This window comes from Apus apus, chromosome 2 (genome assembly GCF_020740795.1).
Source record: "Apus apus isolate bApuApu2 chromosome 2, bApuApu2.pri.cur, whole genome shotgun sequence".
NCBI classification, from domain to species: Eukaryota; Metazoa; Chordata; class Aves; order Apodiformes; family Apodidae; genus Apus; species Apus apus.
The window spans coordinates 11,118,913-11,136,720 of NC_067283.1; the positions used below are offsets into that span (position 1 = coordinate 11,118,913).

General features: G+C 42.4%; 1 protein-coding gene across 5 annotated transcripts in view; it reads right to left on the minus strand.

The window, feature by feature from the left end:
* Positions 1–17,280, minus strand: part of DIP2C (disco interacting protein 2 homolog C) — a 321,779-nt gene extending 304,499 nt beyond the window's left edge. For all 5 annotated transcript variants that reach the window (XM_051612589.1, XM_051612588.1, XM_051612586.1 and 2 more), the window contains exon 1: positions 16,911–17,280. In XM_051612589.1, the coding sequence (XP_051468549.1) occupies positions 16,911–16,995 (85 nt within the window). In that variant the 5' untranslated portion in view covers positions 16,996–17,280. The remainder of the gene's footprint in view (positions 1–16,910) is intronic.
* Positions 17,281–17,808: the final 528 nt, after the last annotated feature.

The following is a 17,808-nucleotide window of genomic DNA, read 5'->3' on the forward strand; positions in this document are numbered from 1 at the left end:
GTGTATTCCATGATCCTGAACAGAATCTTTTATTTCATGTATTGATGACAGTAATACACTTATTTCTAAAACTGATACAACTTACGCCTTTGCCATTAAAGGTCAAAGGACAGAGATAGCTATTGTTTGGCCTCTCCCATTGTTTTTTTGACATTTTGAAAATCCAGAAAATAAATTAATTTTCTCAACCATCTTCAACCACCTCTTTCTTCCCATAGTAAGAAGAGTGGCTTGAATACAGTTATTGGAAAACCACCCAGCTGGATCTAGATTTTCCAAATGCCTGAGCTGCAAACTCATCCCTGGAAAACAGGAAACAGGCATTTTTATCTTTGGCTGGTGATGACAGTAATTGGCCTATGAGCCCCTTTCATTAAGGCAATATCAGAAAACAAAACAAAACAAAAACCAAAAAAACTAAACTAAACTAAACAAAAAACAGCTCTAGCCTTGCTCTTCCTGCCTTGCTTCTTCCCTCTTCCTGCCTTGCAGCAAAAGGTAAAGACAAACAGACTCAAAACATTTTCCATAAAATGGGATGCCTGAATCTGCTGGTATTTAGGAGGAAAGGCAATTTTTGTAATCCTTCATTTCCTCACTCTTACTCAAAGGCAGCAGGTATATTGAACACAAGGATCTGCCTTAGGCTTTTAAGGTGATCACACTCATACTGCTGCAGACAGGAGGTCCATCTCTGTAACACATGGCTTCTGAGAACTCAACACAAGTTAATCAAACATATCCTTTGCCAAAATATTTATGATATCATATTCTATAGTTATCAATTATATTCATTATATTACTCTTCTGCTGACATCCATTATCTCATGGAAATTCTCTCCTTGCTATCTGGTTAGTCTGGTTTTTAAAGCAGATTCTCAAGTATCACAACGCCTCACGCTTTCCTGCCCATCTGAAAACTGGGGTTACCACTGTACCCTCCGGCGTAGGATTTTGACTTACTAACATCAACATGATACCAAGTCTTGGAATCTAGTACTGCCATCCATTCAATTACTATCTTTACCCTGAAGGCATCCAAAGACACTTCTTCATTCAGAACATGCATGACACAATTCTCTTTCTGAGGCTGTGGTACAGAAGCAAGCTAATATTAAGGACCTCAAACCTCATACTGTAGAAACGATGTCATCACCCAAAATCTTTTAAATCTACAAATTGAGTAAAGCACAGAGAAAGCACACAAAATGAGAACCCCATACGGGCAGTTCTGTTCTTCTTCATCTAATGACCTGACAATATTAAATATATAGTTCAGCATAATTAAAAAATAAAAAAATGCTATTAAGATTCCTAACCTTTCACACAGTAATCCAAACGAAAGATTGTTGATCCCTTGATTAACACTAACTCTCTTTTTTAAGCAAGCAATGAAAATGCCTAGGATTTGTTTTTACCGTGCAGGAGACAGATATGGGCACCCCACGTGTGACAATTTGGTTTAAGTTAAACTGGTAGATTCAATGAGACTGAAGCACATGCTTAAAATACTTTGCTGAATTGGGACCATACTCTGCATAACTCTCTCTTCCAAAAGCTGTATCCAGCTGCTCACTGAATAGTCAGGAGACAATGTGGATATGGAAGTTCTTCCATATTTGAAAGCTGTGTTCATACCGAAATAAATGCAGTCCAGCTTCCCTTTTTATAGAGAGGAAAAGAAAGCCTGGCAGCTGGGAAAGAATTAATAGCATGAGGCCAAATATTCATTAGAGGACCACAGCCACCAAAGACTTTTCATAGGAAGATCTTACTGTGGGTGGTTCTACAATGCCAAGGTATCTGGTAACTGCATTCTAGCTTAGTCAGGAGGAATCATTATTGTATTACTGACAATAAACTCTGAAAAAATACATAGTATTTAAGTGCACAATTACAGCTGCACACAACTCTCAAACCAGGTTTCAATAAAAATAATATTAAATTTCATTAAGATTCAAGATATTTTATATCTAAAACTGGTGTTAATAACTAGTCGAACATACTTATTTTCAAAGCCATTCAATTCTGTTCAATTCCCTGCTCCTGAGAGAACCAAAGGTATTACTTTTTGACAGATATAAACAAGGTATATACTACTATATGGAGAGAAAAACCTAGGAATGCTTTAATTGACAGTCAGTGATAATCATAATGACAGTATTAAAATAATCACAAGCAATCTTACCCACGCTTGAATTCTAGATCGTTTATATAAGATGTAAATGTACTTCCATTATCAAGTTCTGCATGCAAAAAACAAGCAACATTATTTGAAGTGAAATGGTTTCAAAATCAAGTATCTGTTTAATGCACGGTGCTTCAACTCCCATGTTGCATGTTTTTGTTGACTATCACTGATGTGCACGTGGCATAATCACAGCCAAAACTTAAAAAACTGGTGCTACAGAAGATCTCAGCTGGGGAGGCACTGATAGCAGGTACGACAATACTGGAGGAGAGGCTGAGCACATTATTCCAAGAACCACATAAAGCGAAATCCAGAAGAAATGTACCGGGAAGTGTGAAATTCCTTATCAATGAAAGAGTGCAAATTTAAGGGTGTATCACAGAATGGTCGAGGCTGGAAGGAGCCTCTAAAAGACATCTTGTCCAACCCCTACTTCTCAAGCAGGGCCACCTCAAACAGGTTGTCCACAACCATGTCCAGACAGCTTTTGAGTTTCTCAAAGGATAAAGAGTCCACAACCTCTCTGGGAAACCTGTTGTATTGCCCTACGGTGAATTTTTTTTCTGTATATCAGACAGTGTAGTTATATAAAATATTTTATTCAGCAGCCAAACTGGATTAAGATGTTTCTATACACACATCCCTTCCCAATGCATCCATCTTTTCCTCCATCCATGTGTTTTAGATCCCAGTTCTCAGTAGGGCATAGCTGTTTTACAAAGCTACACTACATAGCAGACTGCTGGACTGACCCAACTTTTAAAATCCACAAAAAGAAATTTTTTTTGGGGGGGTACACCACACCCACAAGAATTTTTTCCTTTTTTTAATTTTCTTGTTTGTTTGGTTTTTTTTCATTTGTAAACCCAAGCATCACTGGAATCATGACCCACCTGCAAACAGCAGCGAGGCAGCAGAAACACTGAACAGGACTTTGAAAAGCCAGCTTCACCGTATGGTGTACCCTCAGTACTGCTGTCACAAGTTGGGCTCCCCAAGGAGTTGTATTTTGTGGGTAGTCAAATTAACATCAAGTCTAAACTAAGAGTAACACTTGCACTGAGCTCCAAAGGGTTGCAAGATATAGAAATCACACAACCCCTCAACTCTTCCCCTGAATATAGGCCATGCCCGAAATTATGTTCAAGTAACATGACTCGGCCTCAGCTGGTGCTGAACCCAAGAGCTAGAAAGTTAATACAAGCCAAGAAGAAAGCTCTTTACTTGTTTCTTCTTTACCATATTCAAGTGTGAAAGGAGACATAATTCAGTATTTCAGGGGTGTTTCACAGCCACACTGCATGCTGCACATTGTGCTAAATAAGTGCTGGGGAGGGGCAGGGTGGGAGCAGGAATCTTTATATAGAACTGAGAGCAGTAATTCAGCCACTGACAGTCACATGAATACAGCCCTGCTGAACCCAAACAGTATCTTTCTCTGCTAGTAGGCTATTAGGCAGATAAGGCTCCACTTTGGATTTAAAAGACTTAAACTGACAAACGATCTTGTTTTTCTTCACTCTGTGAACCAAGGCACAGGGCAGGAGGAATCTCAGCACTTTCCACTGCTTGTATAACAGGTGTACTCATAAATATGCAAAGATGATCTGCAGATACAGTTTCTAATCCTTGCTTTATGTCTGAACAATTTAAATGGTTTTCACCATGTAGACAGCACTGCTGGCTATTTGCAAGTAGCTCCTTTGTAATTTTAGGCTCTATAAGCTGTATTTTTTAGTGTGTGTTTCACGTGAATTTAAACACAATGAATGAGTCCATTATTAAGAGAAATGCAATTTTAGATGGAAAAATAATGTCATGACTTATCCCCAGATCAGATTTTAAGAAACTTTCTCTCCATAAATGCTTCACACTGCATGGAGAATACCCTAATCTAGCTCTAAGCAAATATGATAAAGTAGAAGTAAACAGCAGTAACTAAAAAAGCGAACATCCAGCATGATTAGCAGAATACATACACCTTAGCTAGTGTCGCTACAATCTTTGAGTTTCAGTAGTTAACAAGTCTGTTGCTCCAAGAAAAGAATTTGTTTTAAATCAATTTAAAAATAAAATATTTCAATTTTCAGCATGTTCATTCTGACATGTCTCAAGAGCTCTCTTTCACATGGTAAAAAAGCTTTTGCAAAAGGAGGGATCACATGAACGAACACTGTGACACTGCACACAAATTTTCTGTTTAAGAAGAATGGTGAAGTGATGGATGATCGAGGAACAGGAATACCTGGGGCAGGATGGTGGACTGACTCCAACCTGCCATACCTGGGCCAGACGCCTTTGGAGAGAAGCCCCAAAGGTCAGAGTTTACAATTAAACAATGGGGGAAAAGAGAGAGCATGAGGAGAGTTAAAAACCGGAAGCTAAAGGAACATACACTGGCTTTCTCTTTCTCTGTCACACAGGCAAAAGCGACACCAACCACACATTACCTTTCACAAAGGACCAGAAATGCTATAGGGTTTTTGTGATCACTAGCTGCTTCCAGCAAATGGGGAACAACTTATCTAAATATGGATTGGTTTCTCAGTCCTGAATGGGGTTCCTGTCTTTCCACTGGGAGTATATCTTGGCCTGCTGTTCCATATATGTAAACGCTTTAAAATGCAACATGTTCTCTTAGTACCAACAATAAGTAGACACAAAGAGAAGTGGAGAAGAAAAAAGTATTGGTTTCTGTCTACCATGCAGCCTGGGAGAGATCCTTAAATACAGAATTTTTCTTTCTATTCACAGACATAGCTTTAAGAGGAAGTACAGCCAGCAGTGCAGTCCTGATGTTTTTGCCATTTATTTTTAGGTGAACTGGACTTCATTCTGAGTGATAAAATAAATACAGTATGTATTTTGGCGTATCTTACACTCCTTCCTTATTTCAGCCCTTGGAAATGAAGCTTCAGTTTTTACATTGAGAGTACACCCATTCTTCTATTTTGGGGAGACTTCACTCATCCCCTTGACTTTAATTCCTATTGTAATTTTATTGTAATTCCTACTGTACAAGCATAGGAACCCAGGCCAGGGAGGCATGGTTGCTTTATTGTCCTTGCTGGGTGCAGGGGAGCAATGCAGAAACCAGTGAAGGGGGTGACCCAGCTCATGACAACAGTCATACCATATTTTCAAAAGAAGCCAAGAAAAAAGCAGATACCACAGTATTTCAGAAGGATATGGTTGTTAGATGCTTTATTCCCTCTCTGTTAACCTTAACATACCCATGTGAGCCATTTCTAACAAAGAAGAATACATAACATGTTTTATTATTACTGATATGTCTTATTTAGGTAGCATCTATCAGCTACCATTTTCAAACTATTCTCACATGAGCCTCACTAGCAAAACAACCTTGCTTCTAGAGAGAAGTCAGGGGAGACTTCTTCAGGAGTCTGAGTTAGAGCAGATTTATGACAGAAAGTAAAAGATTGTGCAAAATTCCTATCACAAAGCTGTTCATGTTAAAACTGGCTTCTTCCCAGTTTCAGTTTAACTTAATCCTAGATATTCAAGTTTTCTTCAGTTCTAAAAAAGTACAGAGGAACAAGCTGGCAGATGAGGCTGAAGCAGACTGGCTCATAAAGGAAGTTAAAAACTAAAACCACATTTATTATTTACTAGAAGTAACCAATTACAATAATGAGGAGCCAAAGTGCATCTGAAGCAACATACACATGCAATTTGACATTTTGAATGATGCGTAATAAACCCAACACTGCAGGTGGTAGTTTCCTATCGAAATACACAGAAGAGCATTTTGCAGGTAAGCCAAAGCCAGACCACCACATAGGAATGACAAACAGCACTATACAATTAGAGGAATTCAAATTGAAATTCCTTCAGTTTTAGAGGTGCTGTGGTCTTTGCATGATCTTCAGGACAGAAAACAGCCCAGCATATTTCTTGAATAGCACAAAGAACTGTTCCATGAACCAGCCTCGGTTCCACCGCGAAGGACAAAGAAATTGGCACTGAACTTTTGTTGTTCTAAAAATACACCATTGAGCGAAAACTGTCATGGACTAGGTTACCAGAAGTTACCAATATCTCTAAAAGGTCCAGCAGTCAAAAATTAAATTTAGCATCACTGTGCCTATTTCTGGCTCAAGGCATCCCTGCCCATAGCTTATCCATTCTTCCACAAGGTGATCCCAATCACCTCCCTTGGCTGCACAGCACCCTTTGTAAGAAGAAAAAGAAAAAAACAAAAACAAACTAAAACAACAGGAGGCTGACCTTCAAAGCTGAAGAAGAAATACCAGACTTGACAGGAGCCCTTATCTTCTTCATGACTACCATCAGCAGATGCTACTGGCTAAGGTAACATCATGCTCAAGAAGAAAAAGTGTCTGCGCTAAGCAAAGGAAATACCTTACTCCTCCCACTGCAGACAGAGTATGCTTTCCTGGGTTTCACTGTGCTCCAGAAGAGGTTGCCTCTGAAGGTCAAAGATAACAGCTTTGCAAAACTCCCAGTAAACAAAAGTTTTCATAGACCTTCCAGGGGCAGCAAAAAGGCACAGAAGCACTTTCACTGCTCCTATACCCTTCATGTTTATCCCTGACACAGAGAGCAAATCCAAGATACTACGACTGGCCAGTGAGGCAAGAGCGAAGACATCACAGCAAAAAGCAGCCATCCCAATGAAACCTTCCAATGAGAACTGGGTTTGCCGTCAGAGTAGGAAGGGGCTTCTCCTTAGCTGCACCTTAGTGTGCTGGAAAAGCATAGATTCAAGGTGCATTAAAATCACATACAAAATTACTGAAGACATCCACCATAATACATACCTACTGCATAAAAAAAGCTAAAAAGGAAAGACACACCTAAAGCAGGATTTTTGTTGTTGAGTACAGACCTCACCTTTCTCAAGTATCAGGGAATAGGATGCAGGAAGGATTAATCTTCAGAGGAAGTGAGTGCTTTCTTATTCTTTATCCAAATTATTAAGAAAGTATAATATCTTTATGTAAAAGCCAATGATCAAGCTACATATAGTAAAATTTAAGGGAGCTTTTAAAAATGTTACTGTTCTGCCACTTCACACTTATACAGAAGTCCCTTGAGCTACAGGTAAATATATGAGCAGCCAGTATTTAAGCAAGTATTATCAGAGCAGCTGCATTTGATACCCTCTCAAACTGTAATGTATGCATATCCTTAGAGTGTTCAATATTGACTTAAATTATTACAACACGTAAATGCCATCACCAGTAAACTACTGAAAACATACTAAAACTGAATTTCTCAACTGTTGTAGTGTTTTTTTAAGTTACCCAGGTATATTTGGCAGTTTATGTAATCTGTCTACATACACATACTTCTTACATTCAGTGTTTCTTAGAAAGGAGCCTTCTATTAAGTCTACTACTAGGTAGATTGATTGATTGATTGATTGATTTAGAAAGCTGTTGAGTCTTCCTTTCTATGCATTCCAGTGTTTATCTGGCCATATTTTCTGGGTTATCTCCAGTCTGAATTTGTCTAATTTCCATTGCTAGAAGTTGGATCTTCTTGTGTTTTTGACTGACAACTTTACACTAAGTATTCCTCTTTCCCCAGTATAAAGCTTGTCAAATAATCAAAATTAATTCCTCCTCTTTCTCCTGGTAATGATGTTTACTAGGAATGCTTTAATTCCTAATGTCCATGTCTCCACTCTTGGTCACTCTTCAAGAGTTCTTCTGAACTGTTTTGTCAAATTCTTCCGAGTCTGTGGTATGGATACTGATATAACTAAAGTCAGAGTTTGTAAAAGACACAGATGAGTGGAAAAACCTTATGACTGGAATGTGTCAAACGCTTTACCAGCATAAAACTCATAAACTGCAAGACTTTTTTTTCCTCATCATTAAAAAAAAATAATCATTCAATTTAACTCCTGCTACTGCCATTTTTGTTAGCTCAACAAAACAAATCACCTTTCTCCATTACAACATGGAGCTGATTAAATGTAGAGCCTATTTAAAGTATTTTTCATCTTAGAAGTAAAAATCACTCTATGATCCAATAGTATTTTTTAATTTCCTAAAAACAAGTTAATCCCTCACTTCACAGCACTTAGAAAAACTTATACCATCTTCAAAACATTTCTTTTTTTAGACTAAAAAATACAGCAAATGAAACTAGGTTATTCCAGCTAACTCAGCAGCGAGGTTTGCTGTTGTCATCATTCAGGAAAGAATAGGGATGTTTCTGCATTTTGCTGTTTCACTAGATAGCTGTTGTTTGTTCATCCTCAGGCACTTGTCAAAGAAGTCTAGCATTTGAAATGCAATTTCCATTTTAAGATTCTTTACTGAAGTTGAACTGTTTGCATGTCACCACAATGCCATAATTTCATTTGTTCAAGCATTCATAAAAAATACTATCCTGTTATTTGAATAATGTTTATTTAATCAATGATAACACAGGCATGGCACACAAAATTCCTTGCAATTAGAACAATGAAAAATATTAGTTAATATGACTAATGGTATCCTCTCAAAAAAAAAAAAAAAAAAAAAAAACACCAAGATGAAGTTTCATTATTTGCTATGATTTTGCTATGACCTTGAGGCATGTAGCTATATGAGACTTGTAGTTACAGAGTATTTGCATTTTGGAAGGAAGCTTTCTGTACAATTCCAGAACTGTTCTGTAATGAGGTACTAGGATCTCGAAGACCAATTTAGTCTATTTTCTCATTAAATGGTAGTAGATGCAACAGCCCTGTAATCATCCTGCTAATAGTGTAACTCTATATGGAGAGGCCACACAGAGAGGACAATTCAGGCCTGCTTCTGTAAAGATATTGTTGCTAGGGTCTCTCTGTTTTGTCAGGCTGTTTATGGACATATAGACATCCACACACTAGGAAAAAGAGTGTCAGCACCACTTCATTTGGATCTCTCAGCCAACCAAAAGTCTTTAAACTTTTGCTAGTCTAGGCAGACTTTCAACCACCAGCCTACCAGTGAAAAAGCAGGCTCCATTACTTATACTTCAGTATTTGTCATGGAGTTTGTTAAGAAACATTTTCTTGGCTTCTGAACAGCTCCTACCAGACCAGACCTGAAAGATCTTTTTTTGGTATTTTAATCTTACATAAAGATCAAGCCAAGACACAAATGCAGAAATTGCAGATGTCATGGTTAGTGTGGTGTAGTTTCAGGACCCAGACAGAAACAGGACCAAACACAGGTCCTAACATCCATTTTTACTTTCATATAAGCAGACAACATTTCAAGAATGCCATCTTCCCTCCACTGTCACCTTTATGCAGACCCAGCCATACACACAAAAGCAAACACCACCTCTAGCAACCTAAAGGATGGCCTATTAATGGCCCAGTTCAGTCTTTGGAAATCAAACAGCCTTTTCAAAAGTCAAATGAAACACCTTCCCTTCCAAGGTAATTAGATAATTTATAAGAATTCTTTCTTTCTCTAGTCATCCAACCATTTAACACAACACTCTTAAAAAAAGACGTCACTGAGACCAGACATTATATACTTTTCAATGTTAATTTCTACTGTAAAATAATGTGACAATTATCCACACCCTGGCACTTAATGCTGCTCTAAGCACTGCAGGTTATGTGTCAAATAGTCTATGCCATCAAACTGCTAAAAACCAGCAACTGACTGTTCTCAGAAAAGCATCTACAAGAAGCACCATGGCATGCCTTCATCCACCTCCCAAGAGCCATGCACAGGCTACTCTGGCAGGACTCCACCAGGCTTTAGGGCAGAAGCCTCCTATTTTGTAGTCAGAGGCTCCAGCCAAAGCCATGACCATGGTCTTCCCAACATGTCTCAAGCTGAATTGCTTTGAATATTCCTGTTCCTATATTTCTTCTTTATTGCAGAAGACGGCTATGTCCCCAGTCTGTTCTATACATTTTAAAGTTACACTTAATCCTAGCAACAAATAATACTGGCTAGTAATTACAGATCCTAGATAAGACTACTGAAAAAAACCACTTGATTTTCACAGGCCTAAAATGAGCAATTCCCTGATGCATTCCACCAAGTGGAGTTAAACCAAACCAGTTCCAGTTTCTTAGTGTATGTTTACTCTAGCAATACAAGGAAAGACCAGAAATAACCCCGCAGAGAGCAATCAAGTTCTGGAAATGCCACCACAGACACCACCACAGTCAAGGAGAGAATCAGGGGCAGTTGTCAATGATCAGGAAAGGCTCTTTACAAGCCAGGAAAAGACTGCTGCATTCACATACCCATGGCTGGGGCTACTGACTGCAAAGATGTTCTCAACAAGAAAGAGTTAAAAAAGGAGGCAGAGGAGGAGAGAAGGCAGAATGGGATCATCAGGAGTTTGACAAAAATTAAGCCCACCCACCAGGAAGGTAGAGGAATATATACATGCATAATTTTACACAGATTAAGACTCTGTGTCAAATCTGTGATGTGCTGTGGTGAATTCTTATACTGCAGTGAGTCATCCTGTCTGACAGTTGCCGGGGAATTAAAGCAGTTATTTTTAAAAATTGTATGTCCTGGCTGATGTGTTATACAAATAGCCTCTTAAAAAATTAAAATGCAGTCAATGCATTTTGAAGTATAAAAGAGCTGTGGTACATTTAGGATTCTCTGTAGCACACCACAAACATCCATTCTGAGTTATGAAAACCTAAAGGAGTCTATTGATGTCCCTTCAGAGAAACTGATCTTTCTGCTGCTCCCAATCCAAATCCTGCATCAAAGATTAATTTATTATATCTGCCTTTCGTATACCATGAAAATATTTTTCCATGAGAAAAATGAAACACAAAGGAAAGAGGTGTGCTAAATCTGAATTCCTTCAACACCAAAGGAAATTTGGTTTGCTAGAATAAAGACAGTTTGAATCAAAATTACAGCATTCCCCTTATAATGGAATAACAAAGGCAGGCCAATACCCTTCCAGAGAAAAGCAGCATGTTGACTCTCAACCACAGGTGTAGTGAGTGACGCTGTTGGCTTGGCAAGAGGAAGCAGTGCTGGCTCCTGCTCCCTGCACTGTGCAGCAGACTCACACAGACGTACCCTGAAGCTGCAAAGGGCAGCTCCTTACAATCCGTGTTCTAGTTATAAATACGTTGCTTATTGCCTGTTTTGCGTATAAAATTGACACCCCACTGGCAATTTTCACACATCCCTGGGAAAAGTTTTTTGAGTATGTCTGTTGTGTAATACAGTAAAGATTATCTGAATGATCTATTAAGCATAACCCTTGGGCATCCATGCTGCTCAACATCAGCTGGCAGTAAAGGTGTATTTACAGCATGCCTTCAGGACAGCTGTTCTGTGAATATCCTGGAGATTTGCATAGTTTATTTTACAAGGCATTACAATGTACTGAAACTGAATGAGTGGCAGAGAATCCTTTTGACGCATCACCACTCATTAAAAGCCCTTACCTACAGATATCACAGTAAAGCAAAGTTAGTAGATATATATTAAAAAAAAAAGCCTTCAAGTTCTAGTACCTTAACATGCAAATGGTTATTAACTTGTGAGTGAATTTAGCCTGTTTTTAAAATAATCAACTTAATGTCCCTCTCCAACTTGAGCACCATTCAAGAAACAACACAGCTGATGCGAGACGCTTCATCTTACAAAGAAAGAAAAGTTTCTCTTGCTAACGTTCTTGTTTTTATCATCATTCCCATTATATTTGGTATATTTTCTTAAAGCCTTAGATCTTGTAACTTCAGTGAAAATGTCAACTTTATGTATTTTGAGTTAATTAGTCCCCTCTTTGCCAGAAAAAGAACTGCAAACGTGAACTAACTGCACCCTAATGGCTCAAAAAAAACAAGAAGCAAATGTGAGTATTGAATTTCTTAATTCATTTCTCACCTAAACTCAGAAAGAATTAACATTTTGTCATTGCACAGGTGATACCCACTTGCTAAGCAGTGCACTATCTCTCAAGGAGTGAATTAAAAAGATGATTTGTGTCCCAAATCACAGAGTTGTGGTAGTTATTGAAATTTTCACACTTTGAAACCTCTCCAGGGGTAAAGAGTTATGTTATGGAGGAATAACAACTAGAGGAGCCTACTACAGTTTTCTGGCCCCAAATGAGTACAGACAACTACATGCAGACAACAAAAGACAGACCTTATACCTAATAAAACAATAAACCTGGCCAGACAATGACACAAAAGCTGAGGACCAAATTAACTAGCTAAGTGCATGGCCCATGCCTTTAGGAATAAACAACCACTCATTAAAGATCTGATGACACTTTATTTCAAAGTGCTCTTTGTAGAAAAGCACAAATTAAAAATAAAAAAATTAATAATAATAATAATGATAATAATAAAACACCAAAGAAAGCCTGCTATGCCTTACAAGTTTAAAACAGAAGATGATCAGAAAACTAGCACAGTATATAGGGACAACAGTTCCTGACCAGGATGGTTTTCACATTTGCCATCTGACATCTGTGGTTCTTTAAGTGTTTCTGCTACATTATCTGGCACTCGGATAAAATACTGGAAGAACTATAGAGCATCTTTTCCCAATTAATTTTGGTTCAGAAAGTAACTGGAAGGGCAATATAACCTTGTACACCCTTAAATTGAGGGGGAAATTAGAAGAATATTTGGAGGGGCTTTTCTAAGAAATTCTTAAGTGTTTTTAAGAATGGAGGAGTTGTAGAACTAGATTTTTTTTTTCACAAAACATCACTTTTGAGGACTCCCGGTTTTTTTAAATTGGTTATTCAGTTAACAACCCTCAAGCTATTCTAAAAAACAAGATGATTCATCTATTTCCACCCAGTACAATTTTATACATCGTTAGAAAACTAAAGCCTCGTAAAATTCTAAGCAGCCCTAAAGAACAACTACTGCAGAGTGACACGTTGATTGCATCAGCCTAGGCGGGCTACAGTTTTGAGCAATACAAACTTTAGTATGCTCAGTGGAAACTACTACAAGGTGTCAAAGAACATGCCAGCATGTAACATGCCAGCATGAGGCACATTCACTCAAACACAGCCAGACAAACATCTTCAGAATATCTGGTGGGGTAAGGATGAATCCACAACTTCTAATACTCATAAAATTTAAACTGCCGCTGTGCCTCTATGTTCTGAGAAACACAGAAGCATTTTCCTCCTCCAAAAAAAAAAAGTGAAAACGCTGTCAAGAAGTGTGCTATTGATGCCTTAAGCTGAACAGAACATTATATGCCAACACAACAATGTGAAAGTCATTCTCAGCACTCATCAGAGTGCTAAACTCCCTCCATGACTCACTCCGTGTGGGGCAGTACCTGCACACAGGTGCCGAGGACACTGGAAACCACTTCTGACTCTGACTGATCTTCACCTCCTAAATCATAATAATGAAATGAATGAAAAATAAAATGGCTATCCCAATTTGAATCTATAGTACCTTTTAAATAGCTACATTTAAAACAAAAAAGCCCACTCAGACCACAACAAAGGGGAGGCAGAAGGTATGTGGCTTGCACGTAACAACCAACAGGTTAGAATTGCCACAAAGACGATCTTAGCAGAACAAGTAAACACTTTCCTGATGAACTGCTCCTCCCTCTCAACTAGTGAGCAGTGCAGAAGTGCATAAACACTCACCAAAAAGCAGGAACTTTGCCCTATCCTCTAAAAATCAGGTGCTACCTGTTCGGCAGCCACTTCCTGAGAGATTCCTGCCAGCATCCCTGCTGCGAGTGAGGCTATGCCTAGTACAGAGATGCACAAGGAACTCAGAACTTGGCTACAAGGAGGAGGTGAATTCTATGGCCAAATTTAAATGTACGATGATTACCAGCAAAGTCTGTAATTAAAATATCTGCACAGTTAATGGCTGTGCTAGTGACACAGTACCGGCTGTCTAGTCACACGGACACCAGCTATTTTATTTTAAGATTTTCAGATGCATTGCATGGGTAGGACCTGCACTATCACTCAAGACTTCTAACAGCAAGGAAGGAGACAGCTTTAGCTCATAGCCAAGAAACAATCTTTTAATCATCCTGTTGGTGCTCTCTTCCACAAAGCAAGAGCTTTCTTGCAGAAGCTGTCCCTAAAGCTGCACTGTCCGTAACCAGTTTTAGCGCTGGAGAACTGGACTGCTTGGGTACAAGCAGAGGGCTGTGTAAGACCCACAACATTCAGCAGCACCAAAACTTAAAAACTCATGCTCACAAACAACCCAACAAACCAATTCAGGCATCCAGCATTTGAAAAACATTCTCTTAGCAAGTCTGACCCAGAAAAGCACTTTAAAAAGGGGCACAATTTACAGCAGTCACCGAGCTCCCAAAGTTATCAATGAGACTTGAACATGTTTTAAGCATGCAGCTGCCTGCCTGCTGCCTGCTTCACAACGGCAGCAGAGATGCCTTAAAATGTCTGGTGAACTTTTATGTACCTGCGTACATGTACCTCAGGGAATGTACTCCAGTGATGCCAGTGGACTGGCTCATGACAGTCAAAAGTTAAGCACATATGCAAGATGCTATACATTTGGGGTGTAAAGATGACAAAGTTGCCTTGAAAACCACTTAGCTCATAGTCAGCAGGGCCAGAGCATGACTAGTCTTGTACAGCAAAATAAAACTGAACAAATGATTGATCTCATTATCTGTAGGGATTACTTTTGGGAACAGGTCAGGCATTGCTACATGGGCATCTAAAGACAGGAGCTTTAAACAGCAAATTCTTTAATTACCTCAGGCACTGAGCAATGTAATGTACTTGACTAAGAGCACATCAAGAGCGGATTGTGGGAAGACACTGAAACCGGGATGCTGACCCTTTCTCCACCCACCTACCTGCTTGTTCAAAATCATCTTCATTTAGGCTGCCACACTCAGAAAACACAAGCCATCCCATCTGGTGGGTGTAACGTCAGGAGCACTGAAGGAAAGACATTGTCAGTGGGCTAAATACACTCCAGTTCTAGCTGCAGGGACATTACAGCAGTGCAGATACAGATGTCCAATTGCAAACCACGTCCCATTTCCTCAGAGCCTTCTCGGATTATGCTTACAGAAACTGCACCGTAAAATAGTATTACAACTTGGGTACACTGAATTATCATATTTCTTATTGAAGATCTATCTATGTCTGTTTGATTTTGGTCTTCTGCAAGCATTTATTACCAGCTGTTTAATTAGTATCACAACGGTACATAGAGAAGGACGTGATACACACCAAGAAGCATTTTCTGCATAAAGCGAGAACGTTACGCACACCATGATCCAAACAATCCTTCCTCCCACCCTCACCACCACAGATAAGGGCCAATCCACGGGCAGTGCATCACAGAAAGGCAATGTTGTATTTAACTCCTCTTATTTCAGGTTTTCTGGGCACCCTCAGGGATGGGAGACACAGAAAATGAGTGCCACAAGCAATCCCAGTAGCTTATTCTCCTCTTCACCCTCAAAGCGCTAAAAGAAAAATACAATGTCAACATCAATTCCTCCCTGCTGATGAAACTGGCTAGAGCACGTTTTAGTTTCTGGCTTGGAGCCCTTACAAACCGTTACAAAAATACTGAAAGACAGACAGTTCAATATATCGACCACTTCCGATAACTATTTTGGGACATGCTGGGTCATTTGCCCCTTCTGTTAAGTGCTGTAGCCTTTCAGTGGTGAACGAACCCTGATATCTGGGGGGATTATTTTAAAAAAAGGGGGTCAGCTAATTGCAGATCTGCATTTCAGGGAAGAGCCAACCCTAGCATCAGTATATATAAAAACTCCTCACTCTCTTCCTCTGGGAGGAACAGATTACATCTGATGTAGGAAAATCGTCTCCAAGACTGATGGCACTCTGGGCGCTCAATCCCCCTCAGCGAGAGATCCTGACAGGCACTAATCGCTGCCTGCCTCTCGCTCCTCAGCCGGAGCTGACACACATGGAAACGGGGAACTGGAGCCAGGCTGAGGCTCCTGCTCACCCTCCCTGCTCACGCTCCCAGCCACGGCGACACCAACATGCGGATTGCATGAGAGCTCTCCCAACCCGGGAACCGGCGGAGCATCAAATCAACCACCACGCCAAGAAAATCATCACAAGCTTTCAATTATACATGAGGGGGGGAAAAAAAAAAAATCCCGCAATTAAAAAAAAAAATAAAAAATAATCCAGCTACGTTTCCTCTAAGCGACCTAAGTAGTATTGTCCAAAACGACCTTATCATGGGCTATTTTGTTGCAACTGACACACACTGCGCGGACGCCGCGGCGAGTCCCTCGACAGGGTCAACGAGAGGTTTTTGCAGGCAGGTAGGCGGCAGATTTCCGTGAAGCCGCATTTCCTCGGTAGGGCACGAGCCCCTCCGAGCCAGCCCTACGGAATTTTTTTTTTTTTTTTCTCCACCTTCCGCACTACAACGTGCAAGGCTGGGGCGGCCAGCCCCGCTGCCAGAGCCCCCTCCCGCCTTCGCCAGCGCGGCGGCGGAGAGCGGAGGGGGGAATTCACAGGTAGAACAAAACATCCGCGCCGGTATCCGAACGGAGGAAAAGCGGGGGGGGTTGTGTGGCCGTCAGGGGAGCCCGCGGTCGCCCCGGGGGCCGGGGCGAGCCCCGCGCAGCCCGGCAAGCGGCGGGGCCGCCGGGTGTGTGAGGGGGAGCGGGCCGGGGGCTGCCGCTCCGCTGCCGCGCGCCCGCGCCAACCGCCGCCCGCGCCAACCGCCGCCCGCGCGAGGGCCGGGCCCGCCCCGCCGCCCCTTTACCTTCGGAGAGCTCCAGCTCCAGCTCGGCCAGCCGGGCCCGCACCTCCAGGGGCAGGGACACGCTCTCCAGGCTGCGGTCCGCCATGCTCGCGCGGCGGGGACGGGCTCTCCCCTCCTCTGGCTGCCCCGCTCTCCCCCTTTGTCCGCGGCTGAACGGGGAGAGGGAAGGCGGCGGGGCCGCGGCGGGTGGCTGAGTCCTCCCCGCGGTCTTAGCCGGGCATGCAGGGGGGAGGCGGGCGGGCGGGCGGTCCGCGCGGGAGGACGAGGCGCGGAGGGAGGGAATGCGGAGGTTTCTCCTCTCCTCCCCTCTCCTCCTCCTCCTCCTTCACCGCCTCCTTCAGCGGGGCCCCGCCATAGCTGCTCCCACCACCGCCGCCGCCCGCCCGCGATCGCTCCGCATCGGCTCTCCGCCGCGCCCGGCTCGGCCCGGCCCGGCCCACCCCCCCCCCAACCCCCCGCCGCCCGGCACCACCGCGGCGGCGGCTCCCGCCTCGCCTCGCCTCGCCCAGCCCCGGCCCGCTCCTCCCAGCCCGGCTGGAGCTGGCGGCGGCGCCTGGCGCTGCGGTGCCGCTGCCGCGACTGCTGCCGGCCGGGCACCGCGCCGCTGTCACAGCCACGTGACCGCGCCGCCCCGCCGCCCGCCCCCAGGGGGCGCCCCAGCGCTCCGCGGGGCGCTGCGCGGCCGCGCTCAGGGGCTGCTGCGGGGCAGGGGCGCTGCGGGGCTGGGGCGCTGCGGGGCTGAGGGGCTGAGGGGGGCTGCGGGGCTGGGGCGCTGAGGGGCTGGGGCGCTGCGGGGCTGAGGGGGGCTGCGGGGCTGGGGCGCTGAGGGGGGCTGCGGGGCTGGGGGCTGAGGGGGGCTGCGGGGCTGAGGGGCGCTGCGGGGCTGGGGCGCTGAGGG